General features: G+C 38.9%; 1 protein-coding gene across 1 annotated transcript in view; it reads left to right on the top strand.

Moving 5' to 3' along the window:
* Positions 1-18,060, top strand: part of LOC126175273 (probable sodium/potassium/calcium exchanger CG1090) — a 93,659-nt gene that overhangs the window by 62,045 nt on the left and 13,554 nt on the right. Inside the window, exons 4-7 of the mRNA XM_049921926.1 lie at positions 642-778; positions 887-1,094; positions 1,218-1,319; positions 14,895-15,026. Coding sequence (XP_049777883.1) covers positions 642-778; positions 887-1,094; positions 1,218-1,319; positions 14,895-15,026 — 579 coding nt within the window. The remainder of the gene's footprint in view (positions 1-641; positions 779-886; positions 1,095-1,217; positions 1,320-14,894; positions 15,027-18,060) is intronic.

Here is an 18,060-nt window from a genome sequence, read left to right as displayed (position 1 = left end):
CATCATATATCCTATTCTCTGAATATCTACTGTATTTGGTTGGCAAGATCATGTGACATGAGTTATGATTGGCTGACAAAAGCGCATTTCAATCTCAGTTTCAGCACTTTGAAAGCTACTGTGCTGTACTTGGTGAAATTTGTGTTTATATTTTCATAGTATGAAAATATGCAGGATAAACATCACCACGTAACAAAGATCTTTCCAAAATGCATTGTTGTTCACAGGGTTTTATTTACTAAAGTGCCAGAAAGTCCTGTGCCAGTGTATAAAACATTCACCATTCAAAGGACTGATAAGGTTTACAGTTCTGGGGGAAAGTGTACTGTCACTTAACATAGTAAAAATGTACTTTCAGCTGGGGTATAGTGTATTGTCACCTGAGAAAAAGTGTATTTTTATGTGGGAAATCTGGGAAAAATCAAGTACTTTTTTGTCCTTGTATACAGCCTGATATAGCATTTATCACCACCATATTTTGCTACATGTCACATTATATATTACTTATAACAGCATATTTATTTTCCTAATGGAAACATGCTTATGACAAAGATGACAGACTCAACAGTTTCTAAAAATAAGTTTAATTCTGAATGTAGATGAGAAGGAAATAATCTCTCTGCATACTATTTCCCTGTTAGACATGGAGAAAGGACCAGCTCCACAGCAGCAGGAGCTGCAGCAGCCAACAGGAGGGCCACCACCTGTACCTCCACCTCCAGCAGCAATCCCACCAACCACTGACTACTACAAACCTAAGGACTACAATGTTCCTGATGTAAGTAATAAGAGCTGGTCTAATATACCAGGCTGTTCATTCCTTATTTAACTAGTGACATTGAGGCAATAATGTTGAAATATGAATGTTGCAAAACCTCACTTTCAGGTTTCTCCATTAGTTATGCCTACTGATGCAGGAATGTGGGAAAAGATTTCTTGGGGAGTAACTTTACCCATCCATGCATTCTGTCGCGCAACCATGCCAGACTGCAGGAAAGAGAAATGGCGTCACTGGTACCCTTTTACATTCCTCGTGTCAATGGTTTGGATCTCATTTTACTCTTACATAATGGTCTGGATGATCACAATTATAGGTGAGGAATTACTTTTAATAAGAATACTGCATTCTTTTTTATTCTCCAGTTGATAACCAAGTGCAGGTTTTGTGTAATGAGAAGACATGGACCAAAAGAAATTATGGTGTCTTTGTGTTCCAGGTAGTACACTGGGGATACCAGACACAGTGATGGGTCTGACTTTCATGGCAGCTGGCGTTAGTGTCCCTGATGCACTCTCCAGCTTGGCAGTTGTCAAAGAAGGTGGGCAGTATCATTTTTGCGTATTGCTACATCATGAAAAATGAAAATTAATTGTTTTCCTCTTCACATTAATTTTAAATTTGTGATCTTTATCATTTAACTCATCACTTATTTATTTCTTGGTGTCTTCCTAGTGTGACAGTTGTTGAAACTGTGACGTTTCTTTTATCTGCAAAGTCCACCTCTTTGAATTAATTGAATGCTTGTAAATAACAGGCACACAAGTTATGCTTCATTTATTTTTCCACATAGATTAAATATAGTGTTAGTTACCAGTTCACATATGACAAAATATAATATTCCTTAACACTGATTCATTTCACTGATTCATTTACTCACCATGTTCTGTAAACCCTGCCACGAACAAAAGCCCTCAAGGATGAGGAACAAGTCAAGTTATACATTGACATGCTTAAGCAGCCACTGCTGGCTTCAGCTGTAATTTATGATTACTGTTAATCTATTCAAACTGATAATTATGGTAATTACTGGTAGAGTACTTTATATATCTAAGTTAGGAGAAAAACAATTACTTAGGAAAAAAATTCTACAGCCCCTCTTTATATACTTCTCAGCTGCTGTTTTTATCTAATACATCAAACAAACCATTTATGTAATTTTACACAGACCATTATCAGCTCTTTATACACTGGAAAAATGAGGATCTGCCTAATATAGGTATTAGACTTATGCAGAATCTACATTCTTGAATCCAAGTATTCATTAAACTATGGAAGGAATAGCTAATGGTATTCCTTTACTTTGCTTCTGAAAGGTTGGGGTTTCCAATCTTCTGCCTGATCTCCTCTGATAACCTGTTATACGAGGGTGATCCCGTAAGTACCCGGCCTGACTGAGAGATGGCAGCCATTGTTGAAAAATCTCTCTGGATTAGAATGTATACAATCTATAAAGCATATGTTTCAAGTTTGAAGACATCACATTGCTTAGTATTTGTTTGACAGCCGTCAATAGTGAACATTGTGAGTGAACTTATGAAAATAGAGAAAATTGGTCATCGTTATGTGATACAATTTTATTTTTTTCGGAAAGGTTTCAGTGCAACCAATATTAAAGCTGAGCTACATTCTACTTTGGGAGAGTCTGCTCCTTTCTTGACAACAGTAAAATATTGGGTAGCCAAGTTTAAATGGGGCCGTACGAGCTGCCAAGACGAGCATCGCAGTGGTCAACCAAATGAGATGACTACTCCAGAATAGTAAAGAAAATCCCCAAAGTGGTACTGGATGATCGTAGACTGAAAGTGCGAGAGCTAGCAGACATAGTAATTTCAAAAAATGCGGTACATTGCATATTAATTTAAAATTTGGACATGAGAAAACTGTGTGCAAGTTTTGTGCCACATTTGTTCACACTCGATCAAAAACAATGTCATGAAAATGTTTCAGTTGAGTGTTTAGTGAAGTTTTGCAGCAACAAAGCAGATTTTTTGCACCATTTTATAACCATGGAGTCCGCAGCTCGTGGGCGTGCGGTAGCGTTCTCGCTTCCCACGCACGGGTTCCCGGGTTTGATTCCCAGTGGGGTCACGGATTTTCTCTGCCTCGTGATGACTGGGTGCTGTGTGCTGTCCTTAGGTTAGTTAGGTTTAAGTAGTTCTAAGTTCTAGGGGACTGATGACCATAGATGTTAAGTCCCATAGTGCTCAGAGCCATTTGAACCATTTTTTTTTTATAACCATGGAAGAATCATGGGTCCACTACTTCACTCCTGACACAAAAGAAGAATCAAAGCAATGAACACAAATTGAAGAACCAACTCCAAAGAAGGCAAAGACCATGTCATCTGCAGACAAGGTCATGGCTTCGGGGTTTTGGGTTGCACATGGGATAATTCTCATTGATTACCTTGAAAAAGGGAAAACTATCAATGGTGAGTATTATGGGAAGTTATTGCAACATTTGGGTGAAGAAATCAAGCAAAAACAACTGCATTTGGTCAAGAAGAAAGTGTTGTTTCTTCAGGGCAATGTGCCAGCTCACAAGTCCATTATTGCAATGGTCAAAATTAATGAATTAAAGTTTGAATTGCTACCTCGTGCACCCTATTCGCCGGATTTAGCCCCCTTGGATTATTTTCTGTTCCCAAACTTGCAAAAATGGCTCGGTGCTCGAAGATTTTCAACAAATGAAGACATTATGTTGGCAGTTAATAGTTATTTTGAGAAGTTAGATAGTTCTCATTATAAAAAGGGTATCGAACTTATTGAACATTGCTGGGAAAAGTGTATAGAGCTGAAAGGAGATTATGTTGAAAAATAAATATATTTTCTTCCAAAATTTTTGTGTTTTCTTTTATGGGACCACCCTCATTGACTTTTGGATCATAATATAAAACTCCTTTAAGAACACTACAGGGAGTTGCATAGTCTATATGTAAATTATTTCTACTTCTAGTATTATGGTTTTGAATTGCAGAGTTCATCATAAACTCACTCTTGTTATTAACAACAAATACCGTAAGTCAGTATGTGTATTGACGTGTAGGTGTAAGGATCCTCAGATTCCTGAAGAAACCTCTGTAAGATATTTCATTTTCAACTTTTCACACTATTCATATTGTACACTTCTGTGGAATAAATACTTTTTTCTCCTTGGTTTCAATGCCCCAGAAGATTACATCTCAGGACAGAACTGAGAGAAAGTACATAAAGTGACCTAGGAATCGACACATTGAGAGAGACAGGCACAACTGTGCTTCTTACTTACTTCTCAATCTTCTTCTGCTGGTGTCATCTCAGTTTATTGTCCATCTGGATGCTCAGGAACTCCACACAGGGAGCCTCATCCAGAGTGTGCCTGTTGATCTCTACTTTTGGTACCTGTAAGTCATTTTATGTGTTTGGAACTGCATAATATGAGTTTTTCTAAGGTTAAGAGCTAAGCTGTTGGCTGTGAATCAGTTGTAAGCCTTTTCTAATATTCTCTTTGTTATGTGTGACATGAATGTGTTTGCGCCTTTTATGAATATACTTGTCATCAATAAACATTACAGTTTTTGAAGAGTCCTTCAGTCTTCCATAAAAATCATTTATGTGAACCAAGAACAGGAGTGGGCCAAGCACTGAACCTTGTACACACCATAGTTAATATTCCTCACTCTGAATTTAATCTTATTCTTGCCGTATCATTTGTTAACATGCCCCCTGTTTTCTGTTGTTAAGGTGTGACTTCATCTGTGCAAGGAGAAGTCAATTAATGCCATTCCATTTTAGTTTCCCTAGTAGAATTTTATGTTCTACACAATCAAATGCCTTGAAGATTATAATTGAAACTTCCTGTCAGATTAAAACTGTGTGTCAGACCAAGACTCAAACTACCGAGTTTGAGTCTCGGTCCAGCACACAGTTTTAGGCTGCCAGGAGGTTTCATACCAGCGCACACCCTGCTGCAGAGTGAAAATTTCATTCAAGATTATAATTAATGCTAATAGGGTTATTTTCCATGTTGGGTTCTATTAGAATTATGTTTGCGAGATGATATATTGCCTTCTCAGAACAGAAGCCTCTGAAGGAGACACACTGAGCTGTGCTTAAGAGGTTATTCTCAGAAAGATGTTTCAGTACTCTGTTGTAAGCTACTTTCTCAGAAAAATTTATATATATACAAGGTGCTACCCAAAATTTTTGGGACTGGTGCTGCCATCTGTTGAAAACCTTACCTTTGGGCTAATGGTCACCATCACACTTGAAGTAATTCCCATCAGCACGTACACACTGGTCCTAGCACTTCTGCCACTGGTCAAACGTTTTCTGGAAGTCCTGTTCTTTGAGGGTGTTTGTCACCACCAGCAGTGCTTCTTGAATCCTCTCTAGAGCATTGAACCGACGGCCTTTCAACTTGAGTTTCAGTTTCAGGAATAACGCAAAGTCACAAGGTGCCAAATCTGGCAACTACGGTGGGTGAGGTAAACTGCCATGTTGTTTTTTGCCAAAAAGGTCCTGGTGAGCAAGGTCGTGTGACAGGGCATGTTGTCGTGATGCAGCAGTCAGATCCCTTGACGCCAAAGTTCAGACCGATGTCACGTTTTCATGGAGCCATCGCAAAACATCACAGTAGTATATGGAATTGACTGTCTGGTTGGGTGAGACAAATTCTTTGTGCACAATTCCCTTGGTATCAAAGAAAATGATGATCATGCTCTTCACTTTGCTCTTCACCTGTCTCACTTTTTTGGGTCTTGGAGAGCCCGGGCTCTTCCACTGGGATGATTGTTGCTTTGTCTCTAGGTCATAAACGTAAATCCAGCTCTCGTCACTGATGATAACTCGTGACAAGAAGGTTGGACCATCAGATGCTATCTGACGAAGGTCCGTGCACACTTCAACATGCTGCATGATGCATGCCCAATTCATCAGTCAACATTTGTTGACATGTCCCATAACCAATACCCACTTTATCCACACGAACCAATTGTTGAAGTTTGGCAACAATGTCTAGTGTTGTGCGGCTAACAGGCCTTCCAGAGTTAGCATCATCTTCGACGTCTGTACAACCAGCCCTGAACCGAGCATGCTGCTCAAACACACACGTATGGCTCATGCTCTGTCCCCCAAACACTTGTTGAGTCATTGCAAGGATCTCCATAGCATTTTTCACGAGATTCACACAGAATTTGATACACATGCACTGTTCTGTTTGCGGATCCATTGTAAAATCGCAACACACCAAACACAGAGTATTATGGAAATCACTGTGGACATGCAACATGTCCTCCCATCTGAATGCCACTCCAAACACTGACTCATCAGATATGCAGCTCTTGTCACCTAGTGGTGCCAAGATCTACTACTCCTACTTTCCAGATGGCAGCACCAGTCCCGAAAATTTTGGATTCCACCTAGTATATCATCATAGCCAGAAGATTTGGTACCTTTAGTGACCCAATGATTTTTGTGATATCTCTAATGGATAAGTTGGCAAAACTGATATCTGGTGGTGGAATATGAGTTACTTGTCTTAAGTACATTTACTGGCTCTGCTTTTAAGGAAACATTTTTTTTGTTTTTTTTTGTGTTTCCAGCTACTCTTAGGGAGAATTCGTTGAATTTAGTAGCTCCTCATAAATCCACAGCCTCTGGTGGGCCCATAGGTACTGACCACCCGCCACGCCATCCTCTGCCAAAGGCGTCATTGTATGTGGTACAGAGAGGCATAGGGTCAGCACATCGCTCTTCAACCATTGTCAGCTTTTGTGACTTAGAGCCATTGATACTCAGTCATGAAGCTTCTCAGTTGGCAGCACGAGCCTGTGTGCACCCCATTCCAGTCCTCTCACCACAGAAAAATTGCTGGCATTACTGGGAACTGAACGTGGGTCCTCCGCATGGCCATCGGCTGTGCTAACCTCTCAGCCAGAGATCTGCATGAATTTAATAGCTACTGTCATCTGGGGGTGGAACATCATTTGCTTTGCTGAGTTTACTTATTCCATTCCTTGTAATGCAGTAAATTGTTCTTGTATTGTTATTTCTGTTACTTTTAAATTTTTTGTGTGTTATTACACAATTTTTAGCTTTTTGATGATGTGCAAGAAATTTGCAATATTGCTTGTTGAGCATTTTTAAGTCTTGATTAGAGCTAGTCCTTAGCATTAAATAAAGCTCTCTATGCCTAGTACAAAATATTCTGATACCGGATGTTAGCCACTGTTTTTCTTGGCATCCACTTGATCCATTGAAAAAGGAAAATTGTATTCATAATGCTGTAATAATATATTTAGAAAAGAATTACATTCTATGTGTATTTTGGGGCCCATTTTTGACCTGTAGTTTCTCTCTGGCTAGTTAACTGAGTCATTGTTTATAATTATGTGAAATTTTACTTTTCATTTCTTAATTAAACCTGTTTGATGGGAATACATTATTGCTGCAGTTTCACCATCATAGTCAGATAAACTATTTATTATGGGACTCATATCAATTTTGCTAAATACAGTGGGATTTAGAAATTATCAATTAGAGTTGTGTTGTGTCCTATTCTTGTTGGAAATGTTGCTGTGGGGTTGAATCAGAGTTGGAGTATTCTTTCTAACTGAAGATTGAAAACAGAAAATGTTGTAACTGCCTTCCACAAAATGTGTTTTCAGTGGCAATGTGTTTTCAGTACTCTGTAGCATGTCTACATTTATTCAAAGTGTCAAATCATGAAGAAAACACATCAAACATTCCTTATTTGATGCTGCATTGTTTTTGTGCCATGTGTCTAAGTCCCCTCCATTTAACCTGGGAAGGTTTCAAGGTTGTTGAATAGTGGGCACAGCTCTTTGAGCTGTGACAGAGATTTTTCAATTATAGAGAAATGAGTGAAGGTAGGCAAGGCGTTTCTTCCACAGGATTTACGCAAAATTATTGACTCAGCTAAAGCTATGATCCCATTCCACGTTTCCAATGCATACAAGTGACTCCTTTGATTTTTAAAGATACAGCTTAAACATTGTTGTCAGTACAGATCTATAAGATATGCAAGTGCAGTATAATCAAAGTGTCTCAGAGTTATACATCTCAAATAGCTATGTAAAAATTCTTATTCTGAAACAAAAGAATGCAAAAATGTCAATATATTTAAAAAAAGGAAAGACAATGGCAGATGTATATCATGCATGTTTCATCTGAAAGACCAGCCATTTTTATCAGCTGCAAAAGAGAAAGACCTGTCTACGATGTTGCCATTATTTCCTGGACAGTACAAGGAGTTTTGCAGGAAACATTGCAATGTCAGATCCCAAGAATGGTGTTGTTTAAGAAATGTAAGCCAATATTGAGAGATTTTTTTCTTAAATTTAATTGTGTAACTCTCTTGAAAAAAATTTAAAAGAAATGAGAAATGGTTTTTGTTGGTTACAGTTCTAATAATTTTATTACTGCTGTATTTCTTTACTTGAGTATCACAAATAAAATGTAGTGCCCCTGCAATAATAGAAGTTGAAACAAAAACTTTCTTCTTGGCACTTAGAATGAGTCAGTTTTTTGGTATGACATTCAGAACGTCCTTAAGAATATCTTTTTAATTTTTAATTTTTTTTGATAAAAATAAATCAAATTGTTTGCATATTATAAATAAGTATAATTTAGTTTCTAACAAAGACTGCTGGATACCAAGACACACATGTCTGCAGGAACATTGCATGGTACATCTTAGAAAAACACAGGCACTGCAATATCGCCTCATGGCTAATGTCCATACTGTCTTTGTAATGTAAAAGATTTAGTTATCCATCACAGTCCCTACTCCATTCCTTCACCCATATTTTGGGGATAGGTGCAGTCATGTATAGTTTTGCTGCCAATGTTTTGTTGCATGATTATCATCATCATCTTCAGGTATTACTGGTGGTTGATTGCTCCAGTTGTGATTATTTTGCCTCTCGTACTAGTACTTGTGCCACTGGTGGTTGGTGTTTGGCATTTACTCAGGCTCATACCTCTGTTCTTGTCATTTTTGCTTGTTACAGTTGTTACTACAGTTATTGTAACCAATACTGTGTTGTTCACCCTGAGCATCCATTTGATGTTTGTGGCAGGTACAATAGTCACCTGACGTGTGTTTTCTGTGACCATTACTAGTGCCAGAAACCATCAGATGATTCATGGCTTGACTTGTCCTAGTCTTTATGTCCTCTTGTATCAGGTCAATTGAGTCATAAATTCCTCTGAGTTTGATTCTGATATATGTATTAACTTCTCATGTACATCAATGGGAAATTTCCCCCTTAGAATCTGCAGAATGTCATGATGTGACATTAGCTCTCCTCAGTACCACATCTTGTTGACATATTTTTCAAATTAATGTCTCAGACTTTGTTGATGGATGCTGAAGAGTTCCAGATTGAGGACTTCTTTCCTGAGCCATTCCTGTTACCATTTGACCAATGATTGTCCAGAAATGATCTTTCAAACTCAGTCATATATACAACTATTCTGCTGTCTTGGTAGCACAGATTGCAGCACTTTGTGAATATATCCACTCACAGATCTGATTTTTTGGACATCATTTCATGAGTGCAGTAAAGCACAGCAGAATGCACAAATAAATAAATACAAAGAGATGGATACTCTTTTTATCTGGCAGAAAAGTCTGGAACTGCTGGTGCGTCATCAAATTCCCTTCCATGAATACTGACGTACAGTTCAGTGCAGCACCCATCACGTATTGCATTTTGTTGCAACAGATGAGCAGCTGCTCATATTCCCCTCATATGTGTCTGATTTATCGGTGCTTTCAGGTTTGTGTCTTACTGAGTGAGTGCCACGCACAAGCTCTTTAATCATCATCTAATCCCATATTTACTAAGTCAGTCTGCTTGCTAATGGCACAGTTACATTGCAGAAAATCTTTTACTTTCTGTTCTTTTATCTTGTTCAGCTCACTTTTTGCTGTATTTGTCAAACCTTCACATTCATTCAAGATGAGTAGCCACCTGAACTATTTTATTGTCAGTTTCTTTTGCAATTCTTTCATCATTTACAAATGTCCACTTTGCAAATTTGGCTGCAAATCACTCGCTTTGCAAATCAGATTGTTCATTTTTTCTGTTCAAGAAATAAGTTACTAACATGTTTGGACAACTGACAAGTGATTTCAGATTGTGATTCCTAAGACTGATTTAGTTCTCCTACCTCATCAGTTAATTTGGTGATAGCTTCAGATAGTCCAGTCTGAGCTTGTTTCAATTCTGTAATTTCAGTAGAGATTTTATCTTGTTTTTCTAACGTAGCTTTCTGTTTCGCCATCATAGCACCTGTTTGATTCAATATTTTGGACATTTTCACAAATACAATGGTATAAAAAGTTATTATTTCACTAAACCACATCAATATGTCCTATCATACAGGAGACAGTGTGTTACATTTTTGGAACTAAGAACTTTAATTATTTTTTCTTTTATCCTTTTTTATACCCTTATACACAATGTGCATACTTCCTTGTTCAGCTAACAATTAGCAACAAAGATCTTTAAGTTGTAAATATTATAATCAATTCTGAAGATGGCAGGCCCTATTTGCTGAACCATCAATTCAGTAAACAATTACCCGACTACTCATAATAAGCACCGCATGGAACAGAAATAACAAGGATATGAGTGGATAATTCCTGAATGAAAATAATAATAATAATTTGTTAAAGTTCTCACCAATAAATTATTTAATTTATGTAGCAACATCTGCTACAATCATGCTTACAAGTTTATCAATTTAAATGATACAATATGGCTAATTTGGCCTATCCCTACTCAGTATGTCCATTCAGTACAATTACAAGACATGATTAAATCTATAGATTCAATATTCAGTACAAAGAAGCCACAGGATAACTGAGGGCCAGGCAGTGATTTAAAATATGCATCTTTAAAATATGCGTCTTGACAGATAGCGTGTACACAATAACTACTCTGATTCATAACCCAGTGATTGACACTTAGAAAACACTGTAGTATGTAAATAATTAGACTTCAGATTCATTTCCACCTGGAACAGCATGCTCCATGGCCATATTAATGAGACCCAAGCTAGAAGCAAGGGCAGCATCAGTCATAAATTTTTAATCTGTTTGTTGCAGATCGATTTCAGCTACAGTGTAGCTATCTTCACTACAGTTACATGCCATGTTCATTTCTATTTATGATGAGTCATCATGACTTGAATGTAATTGCACTGAAGATAGCTACATAGTACCTAAATCAGTCTGCAATAAACAGATTAAAAATTATGACTGATGCTGGACTTCCTCCTATCTTGGATCTAAAATGTTATAGAGTTGCAATTCTCTGTGACAGGTAGAGTGGTCACCAGAGTGTGTAAGTGTTCTTATTACCAGGCTTGTTAGAGCATGAGCAGCATCAGATGTTGAGTGATCACTGTGAAAGGTGTGAAGATGCCGTGTACTTGTGTGACACAGTATTATAAGTATTTGACACCGCCATAAGGCAGGATCACAATATTGTGCACCAAGCACATCGTAATTGCAGTAGCCACCAGAAAGATCGCGGGAGGCGCACATTGGCATGGCACATCACGGACGGTAGTTGCCGCAAGTAGAGTCCCGTCCACCAGAGGGCACATGAGAATTCGGACGTGACCTCTGCCGGCATAACAACAACAACAACAACAACAACAACAACAACTCCAGCAGCATGGGTCGGGCCCAGTCAGTTAACATCGGTCATGCCTAGGACACAGTCCCGGTCTACGCTAAGTGAAGTGTGACGTAAACGTGAACAGTGTTACTACAGTAATCCCTTTACATATGCACCTGCAATCTGAGAGCAACGTCCTGCATTGTCTGGCACCATCGGTTGTAGATTAACAAACAGTTTCCGGACTAAGAAATTACCGCCCCATGCATAGGCTGCCGTTAACACCACAACACAAATGACTGTGCTTGGGATGGTGCCATTACCTGGAAGCATGTCCATGACTGCTTATGAATCGCATCACACTGTGTTCAGTGATGAATTGTGCTTCTGCACTACCCTAGATAGCCATCATTGGCGAATATGGTGGTGACGTTGAGAGAGGTCCCATTCTTCCAATGTTTTGGAAAGGCACTGTGGTGTTACTTGTGGCATCATGGTATGAGAAGCCAATTTGTATAGTTTCAGGTTAATGACTAGTAGTGATTAAGGGAACTCTGATGGCACAAGTGTATGCCATGGACATCCTGTATCCTTGTGTGTTACCTCTCAGGCGAAAGTATCATCGTGCTATTTTTTCACGGGGCAATTCTTGTCCATACATGGTGCTTGTCTCTCAGTGAGTGTGTGTGTGTGTGTGTGTGTGTGTGTGTGTGTGTGTGTGTGTCTGTGTGTGTGTTTATATACAGGGTGTTCCAAAAGTACTTTTACAAACTTTGGGGACAGGTTCCTTACACGAAAACAAGAAAAAATGCCAAGTAAACACGAGCTCTAAAATGCATATCTTAAGAGCTATGAGCACTTGTTCATCTTTGCTACTGTGAAACACATCTTCTCTTTTGAAGAAGTTCATATCTGCTACTGTGAAACACATCTCTTTTACTAAGGAAGTAGTCACATTCAAACATTGCTGCAACAACTAATGTGGGCATATCATGTAGTTTCTGATAGTGGATGCTTTCCCAACTTTATCTGTGGAGCGAGATGCTCCATATGTTTGTGAGGAAACACCACTGATTCTCATTTTTGAGGTGATATTGCAATTTCATTTTTAATCAATCAAGTAATATGGCAGCTTGAAGTGTGCTATGACATATCATCAGAAGTTGAAATTTCTCTGCCTGAAGTTTGGTACTGGCCACTCATTCTATCCTTGTAATTTTACATTTTTTAAGTGAATAGGTCTATTCATTTTGATGCACTTAAATTTAGTAAATGGGCCTGTTCAGATACTTGTAACTGGAGTAGGAGGAGTTGTCAACAATTTTGTGAATTTATTTTTAAAACTGTTTTCAATGTCTGTCAGTTACTTTAATTTGCAACAGACATCAAATATTTTTATAGCAACACAGTTTGGTCCTTTCTGTTCAACAGTAAGCTTACATTGTGAGAAGTGAGGACTATTTTTTATCTTGGTGCTGTATAGTTAACTCTTACTATTCTTTTCAGTCTGTGACCAGTTCTTAACAACAGATTTAATGAGAAAGTGCATTTACTAGTTGGTTAGTGTTTGCATACAAACATTTTTCAACAATTGCTCTCATGAGATTTGAGAATGTGTACCAGACACCTGATGTTTAACATTGGTCATACACAGAACAGACAAGACGTTAGAATGTTGGTGTTGTGACTCACCGATCATTCAAAGCACCACCGCGCAATTATGCACATCCTCCACGTGCGGCGCTGTCTGCCAGCCATGCAGCAGCTGCGCCACCTAAGCGGCCAGCCGAGCAGTGGCCGCTAGACTGAGACTCAGTGCTCATTCGAATGTTAATGTGTGCACATGTCTTGCTTGTCAACTTACTCTGTGACTTATATGTGTTGTGTCATTCTGAAATATATTTGTTCAACTTGACGTTATAACAGTTGGATGTACATGGTGAGCACCTGTGGCCAAACACACATATAGCATGAATTATGAATTGACTATTGTGATTGGATTTAAAACATGACTGAGTTTAAAAACTCAGGCAATATGTTGATGGATGTTTTGTTATTTCTATCACTTAATGGTCAAAAAGTTTCTAGATTATATGACAGCAGTGTCATAAAGTGAAGTTATCGTGTTACGGTGTTTTACGATAGTGAGAAGCAACCGGCATAAAACTTAACATGAAATACACTGATCAGCAGGAACAGTATGATTGCTGACCTACTATCCAGGTGACAGCAGCATTACCTGGCAAGGAATGACTGCTAGTCACACACATGTATGGCGCATGTAGTGTCAGTGAGCGTGCTGTCCATGTGACGAATGGGGAAGGCGCACAATCTATCTGAGTTTGACCATGGATAGATTGTGATGACCTGGAGGCTCAGCATGGGTATTTCAGAAACTACATGACTTTTAGGGTGTTTGAGGAGTGCTATAGCGTACATCTTCAACACGTGGCGAAACCAAGATATCGTGGGGCAGGGCAGACTCATAAAACAGGTGGTGACCTGTGTTGGAAATAACATCGCACTTTAATGCTGGGCAGGAAACAAGTGAGTGTGAGCACACAGTACACCAAACACTCCTAGCAATGGGCCTCTGCAGCTGACAACCCATGCATGTATCAGTGTTAACACCACAATATCTGCAACTAGAACTGAAATGGGCATGCAACCAGCAGCACTGGATGGTGGCACAGTAGTGGAGTGTTGCAGGGTCTGATGAATCTGATACCATCTTCATTATGCCAATGGGAGGGCACGAAGCCATCATCTTCCAGGCAAACAGCTTCTTGAGAACTGTATTGTGGGATGGAGACAAGCTGGCAGCGGTTCCATTATGAGCTGGGAAACATTCATATGGGTATCCATGGGTCCAGTGGGGCTCATGCAAATCACCATAACGGCCAGGGAGTACTTTACATTGGTTGCAGACCATGTACACCCCTTCGTGACAGTCATGTTTCTCGATGGCAGTGGTGGTTTTCAACAAGATAATGTACCATGTCACGAGGACAGGAGTGTGATGGAGTGGTTCGAGGAACACAATGGCAATTTGCAATTGATGTGCTGGCCCATCAACTTGCCAGATCTGAACCTGATCGAACACATCTGGGATGTGACTGAACATTATGTCAAAGCTCATCGCCCCTCCCTCCCTGGAATTTATGGGAATTAGGTGACTTTTGTGTGTATCTGTGATGCCAACTCCCCCAGCAACCTACCATTCCATAATGTGTTGCCACTGTTACCCATGCCAAGGGCACACATACCAGTTATTAAATAGGTGGTCATAATGTTCTGCTGATCATTGTATGTCATGCTTGTCTCAGATTTTAAATATATGCAAATCATGCAAGTGATATCAGAATCAGAGGCATATAATGCTAGAGATCTTAGCTAGAACTTCTCTGGAGCAGTTGTTTTCTGCAACCATATTCAAAGACTGTGAATGTAGAATACTGAGTTACTTTCTCCTCTGTACAGGGTATGGTGATATGGCAGTTTCAAATGCAGTGGGCAGTAATGTGTTTGATATACTGATCTGTCTTGGGCTTCCATGGTTTATGCAGACTGCAATTATAAATCCAGGTAGCACAGTTAATGTCTATAGCAAAGGTAAGTGTCTAATCTAAAAGTTATGCTATGTAGTAACAAGAATTGAATTAGTGACCCTTTCTATTTAGACTCTTTATCATAGAGTAATTATAATATGAAGAATGAACTTTTATGCCCATAAACAAGTAGACATGAAATTGAAATAAAAGACAAGGTATTTCTGTCCTGTTTGTGAAGATAATGCAAGTGGCTTCAAAAGTTCAAGATACATTAATCTTTCAGTGGCCACCTGGAATTTTTCTGTCTTCTCTTTAGAATGTCAATTTTTATCTACCATTAATAATATTATATATTTTTATATTTTATTATTGTTTATGATGTTTTAATGTTGGCATTATAGATACAATGTATGAGAGGTGTTCAGAAGGAAAGGTATAAACAACATTGTGGGTGTAATTGAAGTCTTTACAAAAGTAATCAGCAGAGGACTGAGCATAACTATCCCACTGTTTCACGAGCTAAAGGATTTCTCTATCTAAAGGATTTCTCTGTCTATCACAGGAGCCAGTTCTCTACTATGTACTTCGCTTTGTCATCCGGCTTGAAGAACTTCCTTTTGGGATGTCTTTTTAGCAGACCAAACAGATGGAAGTTATAGGGTGACAAGTTCGGGCTGTAGGGAGATGCTCACGCTACCCCCACATGAACCTACCCATTATACTTTGTATCACCTTGGAGATGTGAGGACACACATTATCGTGTAATGAAATCCCTCCTTCCACAAGTAGCCATGACTGTTTGCTCTTGACAGACTTGCATGGGCTATGGAGTGTCTCACTGTACACCTCATTCATAATGGTTTTTCCGTGCTTGAGGAATTCAATTAATATTTGGCCCTGGACATTGGTAAGGACAGTGAGCATCACCATGCCTGCTGAAGGCACAGCTTTATGTTTCATAGGAGGAGGTGACAAAGCTACATCCACATCCCTAGATGCCGCACTAGATTATCCCAAAGTAGCGTAGGCAACTTTTGACTCTCCCAAAGTAGCATAGGCAACTTTTGACTGGTTTGATTGTTTTGACATTTCACAGCTTCTCATTTGAACACTCCTTATACTTCATGATAAGTGCTAGTTACGTACTCAAAACAAACTTACAATGGGAAGTCCTGGATAGAACAACAATATGGAAAGGATAGACTGCTACTCACCACATACATTAGATGTAGAGTTGCTTATGGGCAGAATGAAAAAGACTGGTAAAATATTGAGCTTTCAAACAAAGTCCTTCTTCTGAAATACAAGACACACACACACACACACACTTTCACACATGCATGGCTCTTACTTACTCATGGGCAGTCGGGCTCCATTGCCCAGAGACAGTGGCCACGTTTGTGTGTTTTCTATTTCAAAAGAAGGGCTTTGTGTGAAAGCTTAATATTTTACCAGCCTCTTTCACTGTCCCTGTCTGTGAATCTAACCCTCCTCTATGTGGTGAATAACAACATGTCCTTTCCATATTGTTGTTACTCAGAACAGTGTTACTTTAATTATTTATTAATTTATTTTCAGCCAGCTTATTTTATGTTAGATTCATTATGGCACACATATTATCAGAAATTTTAAATTGAGTACTATGACAGTAGTAAGTAACTAAAGCAGAAGAAAAGGACAGTTTAAATTTTGTCATGAAAAGTGGAACAACAAAGACAAATTACAAGCAGGTAGATTTAAACCGAAGGCACTTTGTACATGAGAGAAACGCTGGCAGATGCAGAAAAAGAGGAACGTTATACAACACAATAGATAAACAACATTGGACAAGAGATTTTTTTAGATAACTGATCATTTATGAAAAAATATTGTACCAGCATTCATAGAAAAATCGAATAACAAAACAGAATTAAACACAGAACTGTGCATATGTATTTTGTATAATACATCTCCAAATAACACAGAGAACTGACTATGAGGTCTGCTTTTAAACATTCAAAATGGCAATTAAAGTAGGCCCACAGTTTAGAAAAAGAAGTCCAAAATTTGTTGTTACTTCAGACCTGAGTCTTTTTTTGTAGCTAAATCTTGAAAATGTTTCAAAGACAGCAATTAAACAGCACCACATCCTACTTGTTGTTCACTTCATAGCTGTTGCAAGGCAGTCAGAAGCTTCTTCAGTATATGTGATTTCAAGCTTTCTCAGTATAAAACCTTCTCAGGTGATACGCTGATGGTGCGACAGTCTTGTTGCAACATTTCAATGAGTATGTTATCCATCATCTACAGGCAAAAAGTCAGGATGTTGAGTTTTGTGTATCTACATAACTGTTGGCTGCTGACTTCTTCTGTTGGTGGGCCAGTCACACAGCTCTGGAAGCAGATGCCACACCAGTGGTGGAGATATACAGTGTGGTCAGTGATAGGGAAACGCAAGGTGGCCCCAGTGTGGACATTGAGTCCTAGTGTCTGTCCATTCTGACCACAGATGTCACTGTCTTTGGAACAGATATTTTCATAAGTGCAGAATCCCACACTGTGCTGAGTTGAAACCCTCTATCCCAGTTTATTAGGTTGTTGTGCAGACCAAGTATTCCAGTGTGCCACCTGGACTTCTCTTGAACAAAATTTCCGAGAAGAATGATAGGCTTCTATTCTCTTCTGTCTCCATGGTGATCTTGATGCTGCTCAGAATGCCATTGAGTTGACACAGAAACTCCTGTAGATTTTCTCTGTCATGTGGCCGCACTAAAAATGTGTCATATACATATTTGTAGAATGCCTTCAGTTTTATGTGGACAGTATTCAGTGCTACATCATCAAAGCACTCCATATATAGATTAGCCATACCCAGAGCTAAGGGGGAAGCCATGGCAACCCCATCTATTTGCTTGTCAAATTTTCCACCAGTTTTGAAGTAAGTGGTGGTTAGTACACATCAAAGGAGTTTCAATGTGTTCTCATCAAAGTTTCCCTCAAGTAGAGCTGAGGAATCTTCCAGTGACATACAGATGAAAAGCGAATTCACATCAAAGGTGACTTGTAGGTCCTTCTCATCAAAATGTAACTCATGTAGTACTTTCATAAATTCTGTG

The sequence above is a fragment of the Schistocerca cancellata genome, chromosome 3 (assembly GCF_023864275.1).
Source record: "Schistocerca cancellata isolate TAMUIC-IGC-003103 chromosome 3, iqSchCanc2.1, whole genome shotgun sequence".
In the NCBI taxonomy this organism is placed as follows: domain Eukaryota; kingdom Metazoa; phylum Arthropoda; class Insecta; order Orthoptera; family Acrididae; genus Schistocerca; species Schistocerca cancellata.
Note: the sequence above shows the minus strand (reverse complement) of the source record. Positions and strands in the feature narration are given on the sequence as shown.